Source organism: Haliaeetus leucocephalus, unplaced genomic scaffold (assembly GCF_000737465.1).
Source record: "Haliaeetus leucocephalus isolate CR32 unplaced genomic scaffold, Haliaeetus_leucocephalus-4.0 Scaffold92, whole genome shotgun sequence".
In the NCBI taxonomy this organism is placed as follows: domain Eukaryota; kingdom Metazoa; phylum Chordata; class Aves; order Accipitriformes; family Accipitridae; genus Haliaeetus; species Haliaeetus leucocephalus.
In genome coordinates, this window is record NW_010972528.1 from 7,159,412 (window position 1) to 7,183,751 (window position 24,340).

The window sequence follows — 24,340 nt, forward strand, 5'->3', positions numbered from 1 at the left end:
AAATTCCATAATGTGTTGTAAATGTGTGAAAAGTGCTAGAAGTAGGTTTTTTTACAGATATGATACATTTTTTTTTTTCCAGCAACATGTGCTTTGAACTCTGCTGGAGGGCTCTCTAATATTTATGGGCAAGAAGATGACCTGAATAATTTTGTCCTTTCTGGTACCCGATGAGGTAACATCTTACACCTAGGGATTTGGATACACCTGGTTTGGGAAACTTATCAAAAAATGGGTTTGTTGATTCAGGTCAAGCTTTGTCACTACTTTCAGCAGGACCTTGGATATCATGTTCAGATAAGGCACCAGGAAGGCTTGGATATTCTCCAGTCTTCTGTTGTAAGAATAAGTAATCAAGACATCACCCCCGGCTGACAAATGAAACAGGGAACAGAGTGCTATCGGCACAAGAGGCAGCTCCTCTGATGGGCAGAGGACTAGATTGATCTCACAGAGATGCATGATTTCTGGTTAGTAGAAGCACTTAAGTCATACTTTTCAGAACAGTGACATGTGAAATCACATTATCACATAAGTAATTGGGGTGATAGGTTAGGTGTCTCCTGAGCTTAAGGACTTCACCTTGAACTCCAAAAGGCAGCTGAAGTAGACTGATAGCTATATCCCACTGGGCTCTAAAGAGCTTGTATTAAGACAAGTAGGAAATTGCCTCTTTTCCACAATCAGTCTGTGTCAGAGGGAGATTTTCCAGCTTCTCGTTCAGATGTCACAAGCAGGGAGAAAACAGGCTGCTCTGAAAAGCTTCTAAATGCTCAAGTGATAAGATGGAGGAACCCCAGTTCACTTCATAGAGACATGGAGTGGTCAAGATAAGAAAGCTCTCCTGGTCTACAGGCTTTAGCTGTGAAAATTTCCCAAATGTTCAGGGAAAGGAGGTGAAAAAAGTTCTGAAAAACAAGAGCAGGGCTCTTGAATGATTCATTAAAAAGCTTGCTTACACCTTGAAGAGCAGAGAGAGAACTTGGATGTCATTATTGAACACAGTAATCGCAGATGTCTTTCTGAGCCACCTGCATGTGTACATAACGGAAGAGTGTCTTGCTATTTGATGCTACATTCAATTCCTACCTGCCATTTTAGCTTCCCCACTGAAATGAAATGAAAAATATCTCCCATTGTCTGTGCTAGTTTTTGTGACTTCTTCCAGAGCCACCTCCAGTCATTCAGTTCTGGTGACCTACTATTCTATCGAGGGACAAGGAAGAGAAAAATGCAAGCTCTTTTATCCTAGACATGAAGAATGATGAAGCACATGCTTCTTGTGCAGAAACTGCTGGTCAAGAAAGTTCAAGCATGAGAAGTTCATACACAGCCACAGCAGATTGCACAAATACTCTAAGTTCAGCAAGTAGAAGTCTCTGAAATGCAGTGGGAAAGCATTGCTAAACTTGGAATAAAAGTTGCAAATGAATCCACTACAGAACCTATATCCAGCATGCCCAATTGTTGAGTTATTAATGAAAGAGGAAGGGAAACAGAGTAAGAGTAATATAAGAAGAGACTGAAGTTTCCAATGGTGTCTCTTATCTAAGGAAATCACTGACCACGTAAGAGAAAATCCAAAAATTTCGGTTTAGTGACTTGCTCAGCAGCAAAATCAAAGGCAGGTGCTGGATATAATAGACAATACTGTTCAAACTGTTTCCTTCTGCACAGCACTCAGTAAACAGAGTCGCCACTATTGAGTTCTAACCTCTTGTCATGCAGCAACATCGAGTCAACAATCCGCTCTCATGGCTTAATGCTTTTGATGTTTACTTTGTTCTTTCTATAGTTCAAAAGAAAGCACTAATGCACCAGTCCTCTTACCGAATACAATCTTAATCCCAGAATCCTGAGCCTTTTGCTGTTGGCCAGTTAAGTCTGTTAAGACGAAAGGATTTGATCAAGCTTTACATAACAACACAGAAGTTAAATCCAGCAAAGAGAGTTCTTTTTATCTGTACTGCTCAGACAGCTAAGAGGGGGAAAAAAAGAGAGGGAGAAAAAAAAAGGTAATGAACTTGGCTATGTAAAACAAAATAAGGAATTCAATTATTTCTCTTATTGCCACTTTGTCTTTTCAGCAAGAGTCTTCTAAAGAACTCAGATTTATTCTCCAATAAAGTGTCTGAGTGTGAAGGCTATAACTTTCCCTTAGCCCAGAACAACTGTGGCACCTGCTGTGCTTTTTTGCAAATCTCAGAAATGTTTCTTTTTTTATTTTTTCCATACCTACCATGTATTTATGAAGACAGAATATAGTTCACTGATTAGACACTTGCCTGGTACTTGGCAGAGCTGGGTTCAAGTCTTTGTTTTGCCATTCATGTCCTTTGTGAGCTTAGCCCAACCAACCATGTTTCAGTGTGTTACAGCTCCCTGCCTCTGAAACCAGCTATCAGTGATGTTTATGTTATCTTATGACACATAAATGTATAATCATGCAACATATATGTGTTACACCAGTACACATGTAAAGATTATGAGATAGCAAAATAAAGGCAGAACTATTTCAGATGGAAAGATTAATATACTTTCCAGAATATTGATTACCTTTTCACACAAAACATTTCTATGCAGAAAAGAGCTATGACAGTAGTCATCTTGTACCTAAGCCACACAGAACTCAAGCTGTGCCCTAACAAAGGTCTCAAATCATGTTTCAGCTTCACTTTATGCTAATATCACAATTTTATCCTAGTACTATCACAATCATCCAAAAATATTATGCCAGTAAAAAGTACGAAGTTATACAAAAAGGGTGAAAGCATCCTGCTTTAACACAATGCTTCTATTATCATCTGTCGATTACAAGAAGATTTTCAATATCCCATTCAAGAGGGAAGTGGCTAACACTGTCCCCAGCAGGGAAAGCATAGTCTGGAGATCTGAGAGCAGAAGGGATGAGGACCAAGCCTCAGCAATCTGCATGCATTTGCCTGAGCACTGAGTGGGAACAGTTACCTGTCCCCCAACTGGAAACATACCACAGAACAGCTCTTCCCCAGTGGGAGCACACAGAGAAAGGACCACCTGCTGGTATCTCTATCCTGTCTGCACTGCTCAGCTACTTCATAAGAAATGAGATGCATCAGAAGTAATAATGTAAAAATGCTGAAAGACTGAAAGTACAGTAGCCTAAAAGGTTTCACACTCTAATAAAAACAATCCTGCTGCTGACTAGTTTGGAAATATTATATATTGGATATTGTGTTTGCTATGCAAGACAATTCGACACAACAAAGTAAGAAATAATTAGAGGCAAGGGAAGGCAGAATGAGACACAGAAAAATGAAATTATTCACCTCACTGACATTTATTATCCCATGTTAAGTAGATTCTCCTATAATTCTGAAAATTAAAATGCCACCCATTATAGGAATTGTGCCCTACTATGAGCAGAAAGGAAAACTGTGGTGAAGTTAAATACTGAAACATTTTTAACAAACACCAACTCCATCATGGCAAGTATATCTTGCTTTTGTGTTTAAAAGTAGCCTACAAGCGCCAGCTGAAATTGAGCTCCTATGTCACAGGCACATATGAGGGAACATTCTTTGTAAACTACAGACATGATAGAAACATGGGATCCAAGAAACACAGTATTAACACATTTCACAGGTAAGGAACTGGAAGACAGACATTCTAACATAGAGAATCTTTCAAGTTCTGTTTAGACAGAAGTCTTTACCACCAGAAAAAATGACTGGATTATAAAAGGACAGAAATTGCCAAGTTAAGCTTGACATGGTTCATTGCTCTAAATAAGTTGGGCATATTGTTTCCACTAGCCTATAATATAAATCTAGCACACAGCCCATGCAACCACTTGTTAAAGTAGGGAGTTTCCCAGAGAGCTTCTGAAGTCTCATTTCTTTTTTTTTTTTTTTTTAATTAAAGAATGGTCAACAATGTCCTTAAATTAATCTCTTCCGTTCATCAACCCCCACTTGCCCAACGGAAGTTCAAGGTACCTTGGATGTGTTCTCTGGCACACAGTGTCTGTACTCAAGGTCCCCAAAGGCCCTTCCTACCACAACGATTCCATCTCCAATGCAAGGAGAGGCCTGATCAGAAGAAGAGATGAAGTGAGCCTTGCAAGGAAGAAGTTATCTGAAGGGGAATAATGATTCCATTAATATTCAAGAGACATGTATTGACTAAGCGTCTCTGCTCTTTATTAGAAATTAATGCAGGAGTTTCTAAATCTGGTTTGGTAACACAGAAGGGTGTGCAGTGTATCACAAAACCCAGCACTAACATTTTCAGTGATCGCATTTACCACCTTTGCTGGGGACAGTGATATTCACTACTGCTACCAATACCAAGAGAAACCTGGAAAAAAATTGTGAGACCTTGAATTAAAACACTTGGTCCTTATGATACAACTGGGTGACTTTTTTGATACTGGGAGGACAGTGGTAGAAGATACAGAAATAATACCCTATTCCCATCTTAACAGCTTTGCCAGGCAAATGACACATCTGTATATCAAGAACTGCACTCTCATATATACATTCTCACACTGACTTGTTCACTGACTTACTCCAATACTCCTTAATATTAACCAAGAAATTTTGTTCTTTAAATACCTTCTAGATGAAAGTGTTCATCACCAATAGTGTCTCTGTAGCCTTCCCCAGAAAAATCCTGTTTAAAAAAAAAAAAAAAAAAAGAATGACAAATATACTATATACAAAGTGTTGACGTCTTAAGAATATGTATTTATTATCAGCAGGATTAATTTAAAACAGTAACAAGAGTACAGAATTTGTTTTCCATGAAAGAAGTCAATCACTTTATTAGTGGTAGTCAATGCATTTGGTACTATTTGACAATGCTCTGGACATACTTTAGGACAAAAGTTTGATGGAGATGAATAGATTGTACAGGGGAAAGGAAGAAGAAGTGTTCATATTCAAATCCTTTTACAAAGTAGATTAATATTTAGCATTTCAACATCTTGTCAATCAAGCAAGATGAAAAAAACCTCCAAATGGAAATGATAAAGGAGAAATAAGCCCTTCACTACCCACAGAGGAATATTATCACTTGGTTCCACCAACAAACAGAAAACTTTCATATGCCAGAAGTCACTCAAGAAAAGCAGACACAGACTCTGAAGAGCTGCCTGATCCTTCAGTCCTGAAATTAATAAAATTTTGTCAGCCCCAGTACGTCTAGAGCAATACAGAAGCAGATGCTATAGATATGCAGATGATCTTATCTCAGACCCCAAAAACATTTCTCTAATGGTGTTGAAGTAGTAATAAAGGGCATCAGTGGGATTTAGAGCTAATCCCACTTACAAAGACCCTGAAGAGCATTCTCACTCTCTTATTAGCAGACCCTTCCAGCTCCATCCCCCTATCCCAGCTAAACCATAAGCAATGACAGCTATCCTCATGTTTTGCTTTCTCCCATTCATTCCAAAGGCTCTAGCATCACCATAATGTCACTGACGTTACTTTATAGGCTGGCTCCCTAAATTCTCCACAAACATTCTCTGCCACTGATAAATAGTTACGGTAATAAAGAAGGATATGGTCCTAAAAAGCTGGCGTCCTGCACTCATTGCCATTTTAACTTCACCTGCAAAAACATACCAGGAACACAGAGCCAGCATTCTCAGCATTAACCTGTGAACTGGAAGTTGACAGTACAGAGCTTTTTGCACAAGATAAGAATAAGGGAATAACACGTGAAAATTAATGTCTGGTTGTATTCATTAGCTTTATTGTTAAGCAATTTTATCATGATACAAGCAGTTCACCTCTTTTTCTTGAAAAAGCTGACAGAGGTTCTTTTCTGCCTTCCTCATGCCCAAATGTTATTCTTTGAGATTAGTTATCAGAAAGTAACTAAGCCACAAAAGCATATCTTAGGAATTCTTCAGTATCAATTTCTGCAACAGCATTTTAAAAATTAGATTTCACAAACACTACTGGATAGCTAGCTCAGAGACCCTGAAAATATCGTTCTGTTCATGAGCAGATACCCTGAAATAAAGTTAGAACTCACAGGCCAAATGGCTCTGAGAAACGCTGGTGACCTGGCCCGGAATACTAGGATTATGCACAGCACAATGTTGCTATAAAAGCTGTCATTCTGGATTTAGCTTTCCAAGAAGCAAATCACAAAACCTATTTTGTTTCCTTGAGGTTTTGTTCCAGTAAAAAATGTCTCTTTTTTTGAGCGTGTGCTGATTAATATCAGTCATTACCTTAAAAATTATGGAAGAAATGGACAGTGATCAAAAAGAAGCCGTTAAACGTTGGCATAACTTATATTTCTGCAAGAAGATGGTCTTTCCAGGGCCTTGTAAAAGTTGGTATACTTTTGTTTGATCAAATTGCCCCATGTCATCATTTTCCATGAAGTTCTGAGAGCACATCTCTGACTGCTCTCGTAGATAAAGAGATACATAGATGTGATTACATAGGCATATATGGCATCTCTGCTCTCTCCCACAATGCTAAATATTTAATAACTGCTTTGTTTTTTTTTTTTTTACTAAACTCAGAATTCCTCCTGCTCTCTTGGAAAAAAAAATATTTTCTGTTACCTGATCAGCAAATATGCAATGAGTAGGTATGATCTTACTTGTGATGTACCTCTGAGGAGAATACTATCTAGCTGTTAGCCTTCATCTCTTAAAATTTTAGCAAAGCAAGCAGTGCATCTGGATATCAAATGTTGCCTGTTAAAACAATGTCATCAATCTCATCCTCTACAAAACCCAGAAGCCATTAATTTTTATGATTTTTCAAACGACATCACTTAAAAATGAGCATACATTTGTTGATGTAAAATGCACCATCAAGTAACTCAATCAAAAAGAGTGGAAGACAGAAGTGTAAAACAGCACAGTGAAGCATTAATACTCATGAAGCTAACTTCTTATTTTCTCACTTTTAATCATTACATGGGTCTTAAGTAAATATGTTTTATACTCTAGTCTAGTTTCACTCCTTCTCTAGCTCCTAGTTATTTAAGTTAAAGTAGTAACTTAATGCAAGCAAATTTCCAGTAAGTGTTTCTGCCTTAAACCAAATTATTATAAATTACCAAATTGTAGAAAAGTGGTTTTATGATGTTGAACCATAATATAACTGTTAAATAGCACATAAATTGACAATCCATCCTGAAACTGATAAGAGTATCGTTTGAACATTTTAATGACACATTTAAGCAGAATTCCTCACCTCCCATTCAAATGTGTTCTTCTGCGTATTATCTTTGATAGACAGATATATATCTGTGAAAGGCGTGGGCAACTCTAATATTTTACAGGAAGAAAATGAAGGGAAAAAGAAAAAACTATATCATTCATCTTATTATCATTAACTCTTCTGTCAAAAAAACTGCAAGAGAGTTACCTGAATATATTTAGCACCACTGAAACATATGTCACAACCTGGATAAATACCAAAATGCACCTGCTTGAGAAAAGGATTCTGGACAGTGTATGTAAACTCACACTCAACAGAAAAGTACAAAAGCTGAGCAAGCACCAGAGAAAACAATTCTGACCACAGCTCGTACTGTATAATGGAGTATTCTCCCAGGAACCTGTTCAAATTGCCTTAATGTGAATAAAATAGCACATCTACCCCCAGCGACTCAAATTCAGAAAATGGACTAGAGCGAAAGAAAAGGGTAAATGTATAAAACATAACTTGCAGCTCAAGAAATTCTAGTGGGAAGCAAACGCTATAGCCAGGTAGGACTATTTGACACTGGGGAGAAGCGTGTTGGAGCACAAAGGAAAGAGGCTCGAGGGGATGAAAAAACCAAGAGCGGCTCTGCTGTTTGGCCAGGCTCTGCAGTGTGGGCCTCCCTGCGCAGCTGCAAGAGCCCGGCCCGCAGCAGGAGCGGTGCCTGAGAGAGTAAAAGCAACAACATTTAGGTCATGGGTAGTTGTATATCACTGTCCTGACACGATGTTTTAAATCACAACGCTGCGTTTTCAAACTGGAACACTGAGTCATGAAACAACCAAAACCAGATGTACCCTGTGAAATACTATATAAATGAGGTCAGGGAGTGCTTGAAAGAATAAAGAAAAGAAACATTTACGTAGAAAGATTATTCCAGCATGCCACTTCTATAGGTTGATAAACAGAAACCCATCTAGAGTAAGTGCCTCTACCTCACCGGGAGTTTCCCAGATAAATAAGTTGGCCTCCGTTAGCTACCAACACAAATCACACAGAATGACTAAGATTCAGGCTCAAACATCTGCTTCAAAACTCTTAACAGCTGGCTGCCTGGCCTGGGTAGAAAGGACCTTGTGTCCCATATATCCCATTCTGATAGGTGCCACTGTACTCAGCTTAGATTTAAGAGGGTGGGGGCGGAGAGAAGAGTTAATTAGTGCAACTCCCTCAGAAATGCTGCTGACTATATACATACACATGGAAGAAAAACAATCTTTAAAAGCTCCCACACCCCAGGGCTTCTATCCAGCTGGTTACAAGTCAGGCAACCGTCACTCACTTCCCACCTTTGCTGTGCAATCAGACTCCAATGAATTCTAACTTGCTGGGAATTATTTTTTGTTTTAACCCCAATGTTAGCCCTAACCACCCTGTGCGGTTTTCTTACTGATACAAGACTCTGGAGTCTAAAGACTGGGCACTGACTCTGGGGCTTCTAGCTATTGACTTCATTTTCACCTGCTATCTGAAAATGCTGCCATCCAGATCCTCACCCATGGTTCTGCCTGCATCGCTTTATTCCTCCTATGCCTTTGCTGGCTCCCTTTCTGCTTCTGCATTGAGGCCAAGCTCCTTGTCTTCACCTTCCAGGCTCTACACAGTTGTATTTGCATTCACATCTAGCTCTACCTCCCGGCCTCTATGCCCACCGATTCCTTTAATCTTGGTCATCAGTACGACTCTTTCTACCTGTCCTGGCTCTACCTTCTCATGCCGCTCTCCATGACACCCAGCACATAAGAGCCAAAGCTACAGAATGAGTGTGTATTTTAGCAACCCACATTTGAACTAGCATGGTGTTAAATACAGTTTTGCTTTTGGTGTAAGTAGAGGCAGCTACATCCACAGATGTATTACATACATCAAAGGATAACCTTTGATTTAGGTAGGTTATCATGATAATAAGCACAGTTTTAAAGTTTGGACCCCCCTACTCCCTGTATTACATCACAGTCAATATTGTGTTAATTAACATTTTTCTAAAAGCTGTTGCTCTTCTCAAGTAGAAACAAGTTGCTTTACCACTCCTTCTTGAAGCATCTCATTAAAAACCTTTGATTTAGCCTTAAGATACTCAATTTTCCACATTTTTGGCAGAAAATATGCACACATTTCCTGTTTTAGTGAAGTTCTTATAAAGGTATCATATGCACCACTTTCCCCAAGTAAAACACATGCAAAATAACAATTGTCAACCAAGAAAACTTTCCTCCCTATTTTTAACCATCTGACTGAAACATGTATTTTTTTCTCTCTTTATTCTCATATTGATGCAATAAAGTTCCAGTACTTCTGGAAAGAGCAAAGTTGAAGAAATGTGTTTCACAACAGGAGTGCAAGCGACAAGATATGTGGTAACTCTAACATCATGTGGAGTAGATTTTATAACAGTTTTAAAGTAGCTGCCAACAAGAATGCCATGTCACCTATGCACAAACTTCCATTCTTGATGTAGACAAAAAAAATTCCAAGAACTAGAGGTTCAAGAGAATGAGGATGCCCTTTGGCCTTTCACCCAAATGACTGAGGGCTCTGTCAACTGCTAAGTGGCTATTCTGAATGCTTCAGTCTCACTTGCAAGAAACAAGTTTCCAAAATAAGTCTGATTTTCATATAGCGAGTCCTTAGCAGATTTTGAAAACCTAGTCTCTTGAAGATGCTTCACAAAACCCATCCAACCCCCAAAGCAGTCATTATTATTGTTTTACTTTATTTTTAATCTTGTCCAGACTTGAAGAGAAAGAGGTAAAAGACTTTTTCAAAAAACAATTGATGGGAGGAACCTAGTTTCCCTTTGGGAATCTGAAATTTTCCATGGACTAGAAACATAGCCATGTGTAACTATAATCAACTCAAGCCTAGTCTTCACTGCTAGGAAACCTATTCACACCTCAAAAAATGGTATCATTTATTTTAGGATAATGCAGGTGAAAGTAGATATTCAGTTATCTGAGGTGATCATCACTCTCTACAAATGCAGCTTTATAGCCAGGCTTGAAACTAAAAAATTAAACAAATAAAAAAACAAAAATCAAACTGCTTATAGTCAGACATACTTGGAGATGACATTTTGGTAGGTTAGCAGCTTCCATGAATACAAACCCATGCAGTCAAATATACATAAAAGTGGACATTTGTGCACACAATGTTGTGTGATTACTACTTACAGGCAAAACATAAGAATGCATTTTGGGCATGCATTTGGCACGCTCTGCATTTGGAAGTGAAGTCCTCATATTAATATTCTCTTTCAAAAATGCTTGAAGATCTCCCTCGTAAGCCTTTTGAAATAAACCATACACTTCTGTGTTACAGTGTCCTCTTTAGGCCAAGTGCTTCCTCTCCTTCCCTGTTCATAAGTAATCTATATACCTAGGGCCTTACACAAATAAAGTATATATTCTAAGCCTCACTATAATGAAAATTGAAACCAGGCAAATACAATTAATAATTAAAGCATATAACATACAGAAAAACACTGTAGAGCAATACAAATTTATGCCTTGGTTTAAGCCTAATATTGTTTCTCCTGCAGCATATTTTACCTTTCCTTCTGCAACCAGGAGGCTTCACTCTCTCTTTTTCCTTTTGAGTTTGCCATTCCAGATAATTTAATAATAAAGATAACTCACCAGGATTCAACTTTCTGTAAAGAATCTGTAAAGCAGCTCACACCTGGAGAAGAAGTCAGGGTGACTTTAACTTTTAGACCAACATTAAAATACACATTGCAACTGCAATAATGCAGTGTGTTAAGCAGAAGCAGCAAGCTCAACTTCTATAATGTTTTCTTTCTCTGAAATAAGAACCTGGTGCTCTGCGATCCATTACAAACAGGTTTTTCTTCCTCCACCATGCATGGAAGCTTCTCTCAGATAAAATTTCTTCATAATATAATCACAGCAGGTAGCGTTGTTCAGAAAACAGATTTCTCCTCTAAGATCTCTGATAGATGATCCTGGATGGGTTTAGCTGCTACGGTTTAGGATTTTACTGCCTTTATCTGCCATGATGACCTCTATGTCCAAAGTTACGGTCTTCCTAACAGAGATACCAGAACACAATGGGTGTAGCACAACAGATACTGAAATTCATCCTTTGGTACCTTAGCATAAAGTTCACACTAATATACCAGCTCAAAAACTATGATGATGAAGTGCACAAATGCATTCAGTTCGGCTGCCTCTGCTCTAGGAGTAGTAACTCCCAGCCATAATAATATGGTAATAGTGTTTGAAATCACTGCATCTATATCCACCAATTTGACAGAATTGGAGCCCCTGCAGTCTCATCTCACAGAAGGTGACTGTAGATCAATTCCAGCTGCTCGTAAAATACTGTGAAGATAAAGACAGGATAACAAAAAAAAAAAACCCAAACCCCCAAACCCAAACACCTTTAATCTCCAGTCCCAAAGGATCATGGATTATTAGAGGCTTATGAGGCAAAAAGTATCGCCAATATCTTTATATCCCTGTTTACAGACCCTCAAATGGTTACAAGGAGCAGCTGTATGATATGCTTTTAAGGTTATCCCATCCACAGGAACATGAATATGAGGCTGTTGAGGAAATGAAAGTGCAAAGCAGACGGACACTTACACAAAAGCCTTAATGATGGACATCTGAATAGGTAAGAAAGGAAATGTGGTACTTTTTGCTCCAGGTTGCTTACAACATACAGCTGAATCTCTTTTGTCCCAATCCAACACCTGGACGAGGCTTTCCAACAGGACAAAACACAAATCCTTTCTTAATCCTTCTGATATATTTCTTTTCCCCAGCCTATGAAAATTGGATAGTGGCAATACTGAAACATGCTCTTTGCAAGTACCTTTTTCATCTCTGCTGCAGTGGGTAAATGAGCATCCTCTTTTAGTGGTCAGTCACTGCAACATGCATTCAACAAAAGCCACCAACCTGTTCATTTAACTTGAATCATAAGACTCCTATGTGCTCTGGAAGATAAGCATGCTAGTAAATATACATCTATTCATATCCTGTATACAAAAAAACCCAAAACAGCAATAATACTTTAAAATACTATGGACTTGCTTAATATTACTTGTAGCTAGCAAAAAAACATTAACAGATAAAATTATCCAATGGACATTAAGACCTGTATAGTCAGAAGATCCATTTAGGGGACAGTTATTTAGATCATTCCAGTTTCAAGACAGAACATTACTGTTTCTATTATGTTTTCACTCTGGATTTTATGGATCTTTAGAAACTCTTGCTAGGTGTTGCAAAGTGACATCTTCCATTAACACTATTATTGGAATTCTGGAACTATTATGGCTTCTACTTTTTAAGGTGATAGGATGAGACAGTTTTTCAAGGACTTCTGCCAGGTAAGAGATGATATAATTGAAAGCAACTAACTGTATGAATAGACGAATGGATTCAGCAGTTACTTTCCAACTGAAGGGTCCAACCATCTTCAACTAAAAAAGAACATCAGTCTTTGAGATTAAACAGGACTGTAACAAGAAATGACTGCTTTTTGCTATATTTAAATTCACTTTGAAGCTACTTCAGAAGGGTAAATGAACTCACTCTACAGATTCAGCTATTTACCTTACTTTGTTCTTCTAGCTGTCCTCTAATCTCTTTGCTGATTGCAAAATCAATTGTCCCACATCCCCCAAGATCCTATCTTCAACATAGATTATACTGATGAACAAGTATAAGGACATGAATGAAAGAGGACAAATCTTCACCTACCTTCCAGCCTGGAGAAGTTCAATAACTCCTCCAAATTGCTTATTTGGGGCTTCTTCACCACAGCAGGCAGATGGGCATAGCTACATAATAAATCCAATTTTCTGTTCAACTTCCTTTCATGACAGATTTTGTTACCAAGAAACTCTTTAAAAAACAGACTTAAGTGCACTGAGGTGATTTTACCCAGACATATGCTGGGAAACAAGCCTGCAGAAAACGGCTACAGAGTTTGACTACAGAATAACTTGCTCATTTAACATGTGATCACTGAAATCAAGGGTACTCTTCCCACCAATTTCAGTGATCATTACAGCTTTAACATACTGCATTCTGAACCATTCTTGTGATAACAGCCTGTGTCTTCCTACACGGCTCAGGTTTTCATGCAGCACAAGGGCTTAAAGCTCCCCTAGAATGATAATCAATGATCCTCTATTATGTTTATAGCTCTAAGTCTTTTCCTGCTAATGGATGACGTATATTTATGCAGCTGGAGGAAACCTGGATTCAATAACTGCTCCACCACAGACTCACTGTGTGGTGTAGGGTAAGTCACTTAAATCTCTCTGTGCCTTCATTTTTCAACTGTAAAACGGAATTCTTGATGCCCACCTTTGCAAAGAGCCCTGAATCCTCAGGACGAAAACATACCCTGCTAAATAATATTACCTTGTTAGGAAGCACAGGTGTGTGACCCTGGACACATATGCTAATGTTGATTCATAAATCTGTCAACAGGAGGTGCTCGCAAAACAGATGGTTCACATTCCTTTTTAAACCACCTCTTTGTCCCCAAAGCCCAGGTATGTCAACTAATCATTTTACAACTGGTCAGGGTTTTAACGGGCCAGGAAGTCACAGTGAAGCACAATGCCACCAGCATTATGGCTAAAACCAGAGCCAACAAGAGGCAAAGACAGACATAGAGGTTTCTTTTACTCTTCTCCTCTGCTCCCTGTCACACAGGACAAGCACTGAGGCCCTGCAGAAAAAAGATAAAAGTAGAATCCGTCCCCACACATTCCTGTAAGTAGTCCTGCATCAGTGATCATGCCTGAATGCCGATTGATGCTGCGTACATAGAAACAGACACGGTTTTTAATTACAGCCAATAAAACCCCACAGACACAGACCATTTAAAAACTTGATTTAGATGAACTGTTGCACGTTGATCCACAGGGTCGGGAGGATTACAAGCAAATAAAAAGTTCACTTCTAAACATTTATTTTTTACTTAAGCGTTACTGCTACTATTAGGAATTTCGATTCCCCATCTCAACAGCTGAAAACTGAGCACAGGGCATTTTCCCAGAAAATGTTACTGTAGCAGCAAGGGCTGCGGCAGGATTCATGCTGCGGGCTGGGCAGTCTGCTGGGGGGAAGCGCTTGGGCGGGCAGGGCAGGCGGAGAGGCGGGCAGGGCGGGCGTCCGTGCGGGACCGTCTGCCACGCACATTCCCATAAAAGGAATCACAGGGCCAGAGGACCACATCAAAGCCGCGGAGTTTAGCAGATTTCCCCTTCCCCTCCCCCTGAGTCTTTGAGACGGAGACTTCATACTCCAGAATTTAATATCTTTTTCCTCCCTCCCCCCGTCAGCCCCTTTGTCTGCGTCTCTGTTCTCTAAGAGCTAACAGATGTTGATGCCATATAGTTTCAAAGAAAACTTTTGATGCCCACATAACTCATTACAACTAATATATTCCAAGAATGCTTGTAGCTCAGGAAACACCGGGGTGAAAAAACAGAGGAGAGGGGGCAAATGGCTACACTGAATAAGCCTTAAGAGAAAATAAATAGTTCACTTCAAAGTCATAGGGGAATTCTTTAACAAGCTCGCTCTTCCGCAAAACACAGAACAAATTCAGCTGAGCCTAGAATTCCCAAAGGAAAAAAATAAACCCAAGCCCCACATAAACGGCAAAGCGGAGGGAAGCATCGGAGAGGTCGCCCGGCAACAAAGCGCAGCATTCTCGAGGTTCGATACTCCCAAGCAACCTGCACTGTGCCAGGGCACAAAAGCACCGCTGAAGAGCAGAGACTGTCAACAATAACAATACAGAGCACCCTAAAAAAAGCTAAGCCTGTCCCTCTGCACGGAATGAATGCAGGCAGCAATTAGATTGCTCAATTCGCTGAGCCCTTTATTTCAGCCTCACAATGTACGCGGGAGGACACGTCACCGATGTCACCATTATAGAGAAGAAACATTTGCTCGTGTAGCAAAAGCCGGTGATGCGTTTTTCGGGGCAGGCGGGTCCATGTTCTTAGCCGTTCCGTCTAGGATGTAGCCCTTCACAAAATTGTCTAGCAGGCCTCCTCCCCTCCCCTGCTGCTTCAGCACACAGCTGCATCCTCCTTTGCGGCGGTGAGAAGCCCCCCAGGAGTCACCGGGGGTTGGTAGGGAGAAGGGTTGAGAAAAGGGGGGAGGGCGAGAATGCGATTACATCAATTTCCACAGCAGGAGGATCAGATTGCATCATTGTACACAACTTGCGGCCCGCTCTTTTATCCCTGATGCAGGCAAATTTCCCATTGAAATCAGTGGGAGACTTGTCTGTGCAAGGACTGCAGAATCGGGTATTCTGTGATCGCAGAATTAGAAAGCAGTAGGAAGCCACACCTGGCAGCACCTCTCTCGGTGGTGCTCTGCCCTCCGTCGGGATGGATATCAAATCAAAACAAATGAAAATATAACAATGATGTTAAATTGCTTCTCCCCCCTCGTACACAAACTCCTAAAAATCCTCTGCTGCAGTTATCGTAGAAAAGTCTGTATAAGCTCCTACCAGTGAACTGCAGATTTCGCACAAAACAAGTAACAATGAGAAAGAAAATACTGGGGGTGTGCAGAGGGAATCTATCCCACTACACAATCATAGGCATCTCTCATCCAACCGTGAAAATGTAAAGAGTTTTCAGGGTTTTAGACAAACAGGTGTGTTCTCCTGCTTGACTTTTTCCAGGGGTTTAGATGGAAGATAAGAAACAAACAGTCAGTCCTACTTCTGCAGCAGCAACAACACATGGTCTCTTTTTCTGAATGGTTCAAATACAAACCATAGTACTGTAGCACAATATGCGGAATTATTAGTTTTTCACTGCTGCTCATTTCCAAGCACCGCACTTTGCATCCACTTTCATCTGCATAAAAATTTTCCTTGTAGCAGCTCAATAGTCTCCCCACTTCAGCTGCTGCTACTCCCATGCACACCTTCTTTCCAGAATAATTATCCCCCAAACACACCAGTAAACAGCTTAGGAAAACCAGAACTAAAATTTTCAGTCAGATTTGTTCAGGATAAAATGTGATTCCTCATAAAATGATTCCTTATTATCTCTCCTGCCCCACTGTTTGGGGATGGATCATTTCCTCTAGGGAATAACAAGGAAGGCATCCTCAAGCCTTGTGGCGGCTTTGTAAGTAAGGAGAATTGAAAAAAAGAAGTAAAACTCATGGGTTGAGATAAGAACGGTTTAATAACAAAAGTAAAATAAAATATACTACCACTACTACTACTAAAATATAGTAATAATAATAATAATAATAATTGTAATGAAAAGGAACGTAACAAAAAAGAGAGAAATATAACCCAAGAAAAGACAAGTGATGCACAATGCCGTTGCTCACCACCCGCTGACCTGATGCCCAAGCAGCAATCTGCCCCTCCCAGCCAACTCCCCCCAGTTTACACACTAAGCATGATGTCCTATGGTCTGGAATAGCCCTTTGGCTAGCTGGGGTCAGCTGTCCTGCCCATGCTGCCTCCCAGCTTCTTGTGCACCTGCTTGCTGGCAGAGCATGGGAAACCAAAAAATCCTTCACTTGGGATAAGTGCTACTTAGCAACAACTAAAACATCAGTCTGTTATCAACATTATTCTCACACTAAATCCAAAACATGACACTACCAGCTACTAGAAAGAAAATTGACTCTATCCCAGCTGAAACCAGAACACCGTGTTACTAGGGTCATCCACCACATTTCAGGCTGGCAGGAAACTTCAGCAGGAAAGCAGACAGCAGAGCTGCTCAGGTAACTCAAATCTGGTCTGTGGACTTGGAGATCTCCACAGTGGCAGAGCGGGACCGAGATGGAAAAAGGCAGAAGAGACAGGGGACAACACAGAAGTACAAAACATTACTGAGTCCTAATTGCTAAAAGCACAGAATCAGAAGATTTAAAATTCTATTCCATGAATTCAAAAGCTTACCAAACTCTACAAACAGCGTGCCTGTAAGATCTGGGTTCTAAGTTTCCTCAATACACCCCAATGCATCCAGACTAAGAGGACTATTCAGTGTGTGGAAAGGCTGTGGAGCCCTACCAGAACCACCTGCACCACGTGTCTGTGGTGGCCGCACTGCAGCAACACTTCAGTCTCCGTCAAACGGCAGGTTCTGAGCTACCGGCATGCAACACTCAGGCCAGGAACCGCCTTCGGAGTACACTGTGTGTTTTGCCCATGTTTTTTTACAACTGTCAAACAGCATATTCCAGCGTGGGCTAATTACATGCTCCTTCTGTCTCACATATAACAGAACAGAGTGAGTAAAAAAAAAAGGATCCCAAAATATTAGATATAAATTAAAGGCGATGGCCTGGTTTTTGTTTCAGCTGAGCCCTATTGGGACTATTTTGTGACAGCAAAATAATTTGTCTTTTAGGATGAAAAAATAGCAAATGGTAATTAGAAGGAAAAAAAGACAAAAACAACCAAAACTTAGCAACTATTACTTAAAGTGGCTATTGGCAGCAAGAGTTGAAGTTTCCCCAGCATAAGATGAAGCACAACAGCAGCAGCACCACGACTGAGGCTTTACATTAAAAAACGGTAGGACTACAATCTGAGGTTCCTCCTAAAGCTGGTGATGCTTTGCCTGAATAGAGACAGGAATCTGCACCTATAGCAATACTCTTGACTTTATACCATTGTTCTGCTTTCCATACTCAAAACATTAACTACAGAGGAACTGGTTTATCCAGCTTCCTAGTAACCTTGCTGGACTCTCTCAGCTGTTTCTATACATTGAAAATTTACATTCAATAGGCTAAATTACTTTTGCTGGAATTTGTCAAAGAAAAACCCAACCTATAGACAAGCCAGAGCACAAAACCTTTCAAATGCGTCTCCTTCAAATGGTTTCAGCAGTAGGGGCCCAGCAGTATTGATTGCTCTTGGAAACTCATAATTCCTTTCCCATCTCAAGCAGACAAATTAAAAGCAATTAAAATTCTTCAAATTTTTCCTAAACTTTTTTTTTTCCAACTGTCAAAGATACCATCAGTGCATTTCTAACTGTGTCCCCCTGAACACTAACGGTCTAGACAGAAATCTTTCAGATGTGTGTATCTTTTTCAAACAGGACCTGCTGATATGCACAGATAGGAGAAAAAAAAATTATTTCAGTCTGCCATGATGGAGCAGATCCTCATTTTGATGCAACTCTGATTTTCTGGACATGCAAAACTCTGAACATTGGGCTATTGGTATGGTTTTGCCTCCTGAACTGGGCAGAATGATGCCCAGAGACATCCAAAGACCTTGGAAGGACTTTTATGGCTGGTTTTCACTATTTCAGGGAAAATGTTTGGTTTTCTGATTGTCTGAGTGTATGTTTGTTTGTTACATGGCAAAGAGAACAGAAACTTTAAGAAAAAAAAGATTAATTTTGCCAAACATTAAGCTTCCTCTCAAGAAACACTGATAGAAAAACATAATCCAGTCTCACAGAATATATATGCAGTTCCTTAGCCTGAAACAAAGGAATTTATCCTAAAGTGACAAAGCCATGCCTGGATTTCTGAAGCACTATGGGAGCTAATACTTGCAGGACCTCTTTCAACACCTTTTTCCCCTTGTTCCACTATTTCCATTAAGTATTGCTGTTACCTATTACTCTTCTGCAGTATACTCTAGCAGAGACCACTGCCTGTGCCTCCCAGTGCTATGAAGACCCACAAACCCTCCCCTGGCCCAGGAGGATGCACTCCAAAAGGTATGCAGGGATTTATTTCTTGCCACCTGCGGGTGCTTGCAGCAGAGAAGACCCCACCAAGCATTGCTATCTGGAGCAGCTCTCTTGTTCGCTTCTTGCGGTAACCAAGCCCAGAGAAAGATGAGTGTACAGGTCCTGGGCAACCAAACTGGATCTTTTGGTCCAGGTTTCACAAGTGCACAGGTACTCTAAGATCAACCCCGAATGCCAGGGATCCATCTCCAGGCATGATGTTATGTATGATTTCAGATACAGTGCATGTATCTGACAAAAGCTGGCCTTGGCATCAGACTTCGCACAAAATGGGAGAGGCCAAAACCACTACTGTGAGAAACCAACCAAACCAAGGATATTGGATGTTGTCAAAAGCTGTAAGAGCACCGTTTCCATGTTCTGAGCACATCACTAGGGCTAGCGAGTCCTCAGCATGCTCCCGTTGGAAGGGCACAGCCCCTCTTTAAACAGGTGGCATAGAAAACATGACTCCATGACTAGCACAAAACACTGACAAAAGTGGCATCACTTGGGATCAACAGCCACTTTCTCTTCCCATAGATGGTGGGAGACAGCTGGAAACGAAACTTAGGGTACTTCAGTTTCATCACAGGTCCACAAAGTCTTCCTCATGTGGTTGCAGCTAGCAAGTGACATAAACTGGAGTTTTAAGAGTCCTATCAGGTTACCATCCTGCCTTACTTTCTTTTTAAAACCAACTTAACTTCATCTTTGTGGTAAGGTTTTGTACTCATTTGCTATGATTTATAACATCTTATTTAAACAGAAAGGCCAGTGGAAATCCTTTACAATGTTTATACAATCTTTAATATTTTCCATGAGGACCAGACATATTTGGGAGGGGACGGAGGAGGGTTGACAGACGAATGCAGATTATATGCAGAGCAGCAGGCTTGACTAACCCCATGCAGCTATTAAAGGGACAGCAGCATCTTAAAATCCACATTAGCCCAGAAAAGTTTTACCTAGCCTTATGCAAACACCTGAAAGGCATTAAAGGAGGAAGGAAACCTCAGCATTTCCAGTCAGTTTAATTTGCTCATTTGACCTTACGAAGATTGTTTCCTTAATTTTTCAATTCAAGCCTGTTGGTCCACTTAATATGCACCAGTATGAAAGGTGCACAAAGAGGAGTGGTGCAAATAATTATTAAAATAAAGGAAAATGACAAGGAGACTTTATTACCCTCAGCTACTTTCATTTAAATTTTTAAATATAAACTAGGAGAAATATTTCACCACAGTCATTACAACAGTTAACATTGTTATTTTAATGCCAAATGTTTTTTAATGCTGCTAATTTTTAATTGCTTGTATTTAAAGAATGAAAGAAAATTAATACAAACAGAACAGATCTCTTCTCTCTCGCTAGGCACAACTCTTAACTTCAGTCAAAAGAGTCTGTCAGGCAGCCCAGATTGCATCAACAGCTTCATAAGCTCATGACACACTAGCAACATAGCACAAACTGTTGTCCAAGCTGTCCTGGCAAGACATGCAAGCCTTGATTTTGATCCCAATTTTACCCTAGTTTCACATTTCTGTAACTGCAGTAAAACAAAATCAGAGTGGCTAGAAACAGAACTGTGCCTTCACCTCTTGCTGAAGCATTCAGGACCCACTCGTTTTATAGTCAGCTATAGCATCGTTATCGATATGAAAGTAGATATTTTAACTTAAGTTGAAAACTCTTTGTATTTCTTCCACAAGCAAATATTAAGAACCCTGCCCTACAGAAAGATGAAAGGAGCCAATCTCCCCTTTAAATTACCAAGCAAGCCTGGGCCTTGACTCCTTTTTCAATGGGAAGTCAAAACGTCTGACTTCAATCAGTTTGTATAAACCAGCTTTTGTTTTTCCTTTTACCCAAATGACTCCACTCTTAAGGATTTATTGTAACTGGATTGCTTTTCTACCCAGCAGGGAGCTGTAGCACTAGCAAAGCTGTTCCACACAGTAGGTTTTCCGCCGATTGAATTTCTAGACTTTCAGCTCTTCGGAAATGTTTGCTCTTGTACAAGCTGTCAGAGGGAAATTGTGTGCAGTCGATTTTGTCTCAGCTAAAGCCAGGCGGGGTTCCATACACAGCCAGCCAACGCGGAATTGAAAGAAGAAGGATCAATCAAATTGTGAAGGAAAAAAATGTCTCACCACAAACAAACAAAAAAGACCCCAAAGAAACAAACCACACAACAAAAAGGGCAGGGGGAAGCAAATGAGGATGAAAACCATTTCTGCAAAGAGCTGCACTCCAAAGAACCAGTAACATCCTTTCTCAAAAGGAAAACTTTCATTTAAAAATCACTAAAATGAGGGCTAGGAGACGTTTGAAGAAGCTGTTCTATTAAACATGCATAAAGCCAATGCCATTATGTTGCTCCAACCCCAAGCTTCTGTGTAAACCCTCATCCTTTGGAGCAACCCACCCGGTCACATCACGTCACAGCACAGCATACTTGCCACAGTGAGCGCTGGAGTAGCCAGGCCTTTTACGCTGTCTACTGCGCTTCTGCCTGGTTCTGTGTCATCAGGAACACACACTGGGAAGATGTGGGAAGCCATTGCAAGGCACCTCAGCTGCCATGCTTGTCAGAGATGGCAGAGAGTGATTTAACAAGGATTTTTCAGCCATCATGTTATCAGTATCTTACAAAGACTATAGAGTCACCTCCACTTCAAGTGCACCGTAGCCATTATCTTGCCACACACTTGGCCTAATGGTTCAAATTGCTGTCTGCACTTGAGGTTTTGTTATTTAGAAATCTAATAACTGACAAGGCCAGAAGTGCACATAGGGGACAACATAACCAAACAAATCAGAAACAGCAAGCAGAGATTAAGACATCTGTATTAAAGATCCCATAAAAGGATCTCGGTATAAGCAACACTCGACCATTCTGCAATAGCTTGTATTTCTAACTCAACTGCAAGGACAAATTTTGGTCCCAACTGCATTACAGGGAACAGAAATGCTTTTAGGCATAAGCCAATACTTCCAAATGACATAGTAACCCGTGAATGTGACAGCACAGGTGAGTATTAGACTGGGAGTCTCTGCCTTGCCAGGCATGGGTAGATAAGCCTTACAATCTTTAAGTATATTGTAATATGACCAGGAGCAATTGCACCAAAACCAGGCATACCATCTTGCCTCAGTACTGAGGTTTACATTTTGATGACCCTGTGTTAGAAAAATTGTGCCACCTGGTTTTTCGTTTAAGAAATAATTACAGCTAGCAGGTCATTCTTTTTTGACACACAGTGAAAATCACAAAGCCATACAACAGGGGTTTTGTTTTTAAATTACTTGACTTGACCTGAAAAGACTCTTAAGTCCTACTACCTTGTATTTTTCAGGATTCATCCTCCTGTGTCATTTTAGTGAGTAGCCAGACAGTGCAGCAGTATCCATAGTACTCACTGTCTGCAAGGACAGTCACTTTTCCTGCTACATTTATAATGGAGAAAAGCACCTTGCAAAAAGGCTTTCTTAGAGCATCCCAAGTGTCTGCAAGAGTGACTGGTGCAGAGTCTCAGTAAAGGTGCAAAAAGTGACCTTTCTGTTCACTGTGCACTGTCTTTCCTCAGAAGACACTAGGCAGTGAGAAAAGATGACATCTATTGTGAAACAAATAATAATAATGAGGATTTTTGCCACTATTCTTCCCCAGTCAGCTGCCTTCTATTAACAGTGGTTTTCTCTCTAAGTTCCCACCTTATTTCACCTGTTAAGTGTAGCTCAGTGATTTTCCTGCTGCCAGTCTGATCAGACACGCTTTCCCAACTCAGCACACTGACAGCCTGACATTCGTGTTCCTAATCAACAGTGCACCTCGACAAAACCCCAATGATGAAAGGAAATATCCTGGCTCTAAAGTCTTCTAAAGAGCCACTTGACTGATGAAGGCATTTGCACCACTATTCGCACCATATTTAATGAACCTCATTACCTAAACAGTTGTCTGCTCACGCTAGTCACTAAAGAGTTTCCTCATTTTTTCTTTACCTCTTGGGAGGCTACAGTTCCTCTTTGACCATAAAGAAAAACATTGCAAACAGAAAAGAGAGAAGGCAGAGAGTAAAACATTCCTGATACACAAGAAGCAAGCACAAGGCAGCAAACGACCTGAAACTTTGATCAGTCTTTGCTACTGATGCTATTAAGAATTACTCCAGTTGTCCCAGCCACTAGTGCTAACAGTGCCCCAGCTCAGGGCTGTACCACGTACAGCAGCTAAATAAAGTATTGCCTTAAGATAGAAATTCATTCATAAATCCCAACAAAGGTTATTGAAAAGTTTTTGCTCTCCAATTAAAGATAAACTGGCATTTTCAACTAAATGCAGATTTGATTTAGAGGGACACAGAATTTAAAATTCAATATTGCAAATGCATAACCTTCAGTGTTCTATGGGAAAAGCAGGACAAGGATTGGTCAATTCTCCCCACACAGACTGAAGAAGCTTAGATTGCCTGAAAGACTTCTTATGTCATAATCGATTTCAATCAAGTCTGCTATTGTACAGTTCAGTTTGTGGGCAGAGGATTATACAAAGTACAAAGAATTCTTCTGGAGCTGACAGGAGTAACTGAAGCAAGGTAGGCATAGCTTCAAGACAGCTTCTCACCAACACTCATCCTTAACCATTTGCTTCATTTCTTACATATATTCCACTTTCAGGTCCTAAAAACCAGAGGACAACAATATCTGAACTGTCAAAGCTAGTGTTCTTCACCATGACCAGCCTTAGAGTTTTGCAGACTTTGCTCTATTTACCTGTTTTGTATAAAAGCCTGCCTCCCTCTTCCTCGTATAAAAGAGAAAAGTTATGAGAGGGAGAAAGAGGAAAAGAGGAATGACTGAGTGGAGCAAGAAGACATTTGGGGACTTTGGAAAAGGAGGAGCACAGCTTGGAGCCTCACTGCTTGCCTCCACACTCTCCCAGCTGAGCCACCAATAATCTTATCATACTAACTTACCTATGCACTGCACTGGAAAATACACACCTTCCTCAAAAGGTTAAAACAGAAGTTTGAATGTATGAATCACTCTATTCTGATGTGTGTAATTATACAAAACATACATTGTCAATTTGCTACTTCCCCCATTAAATAAACAGAAGTTTTGCCATTGATTTTAATGGAAGGAGACCTTATTTCCATTGCATAGCATAGGCCATCTGTAGATTAACATACTAGACCATATGTCACGCCTTGCAGGTCTCACTTCAGACTACAGTTGTCTTTCCTCCCAAACAAACTGCTGTCAATCTGCCTTTATTTGCTTTCACAATCATCTTACAGTTATTACTGGAAACTACCAATGGACTTCTTTTGAAGGGGCAAGGCAGTTTCACGCAGAACCAGGATGGTGACAA

The 24,340-nt window shown here is 40.2% G+C and overlaps 1 protein-coding gene across 1 annotated transcript in view; it reads right to left on the reverse strand.

The window, feature by feature from the left end:
• Positions 1 to 24,340, reverse strand: part of NKD1 (naked cuticle homolog 1 (Drosophila)) — a 108,135-nt gene that overhangs the window by 33,438 nt on the left and 50,357 nt on the right. Inside the window, exon 4 of the mRNA XM_010585015.1 lies at positions 4,596 to 4,653. Within this exon, the coding sequence (XP_010583317.1) occupies positions 4,596 to 4,653 (58 nt within the window). The remainder of the gene's footprint in view (positions 1 to 4,595; positions 4,654 to 24,340) is intronic.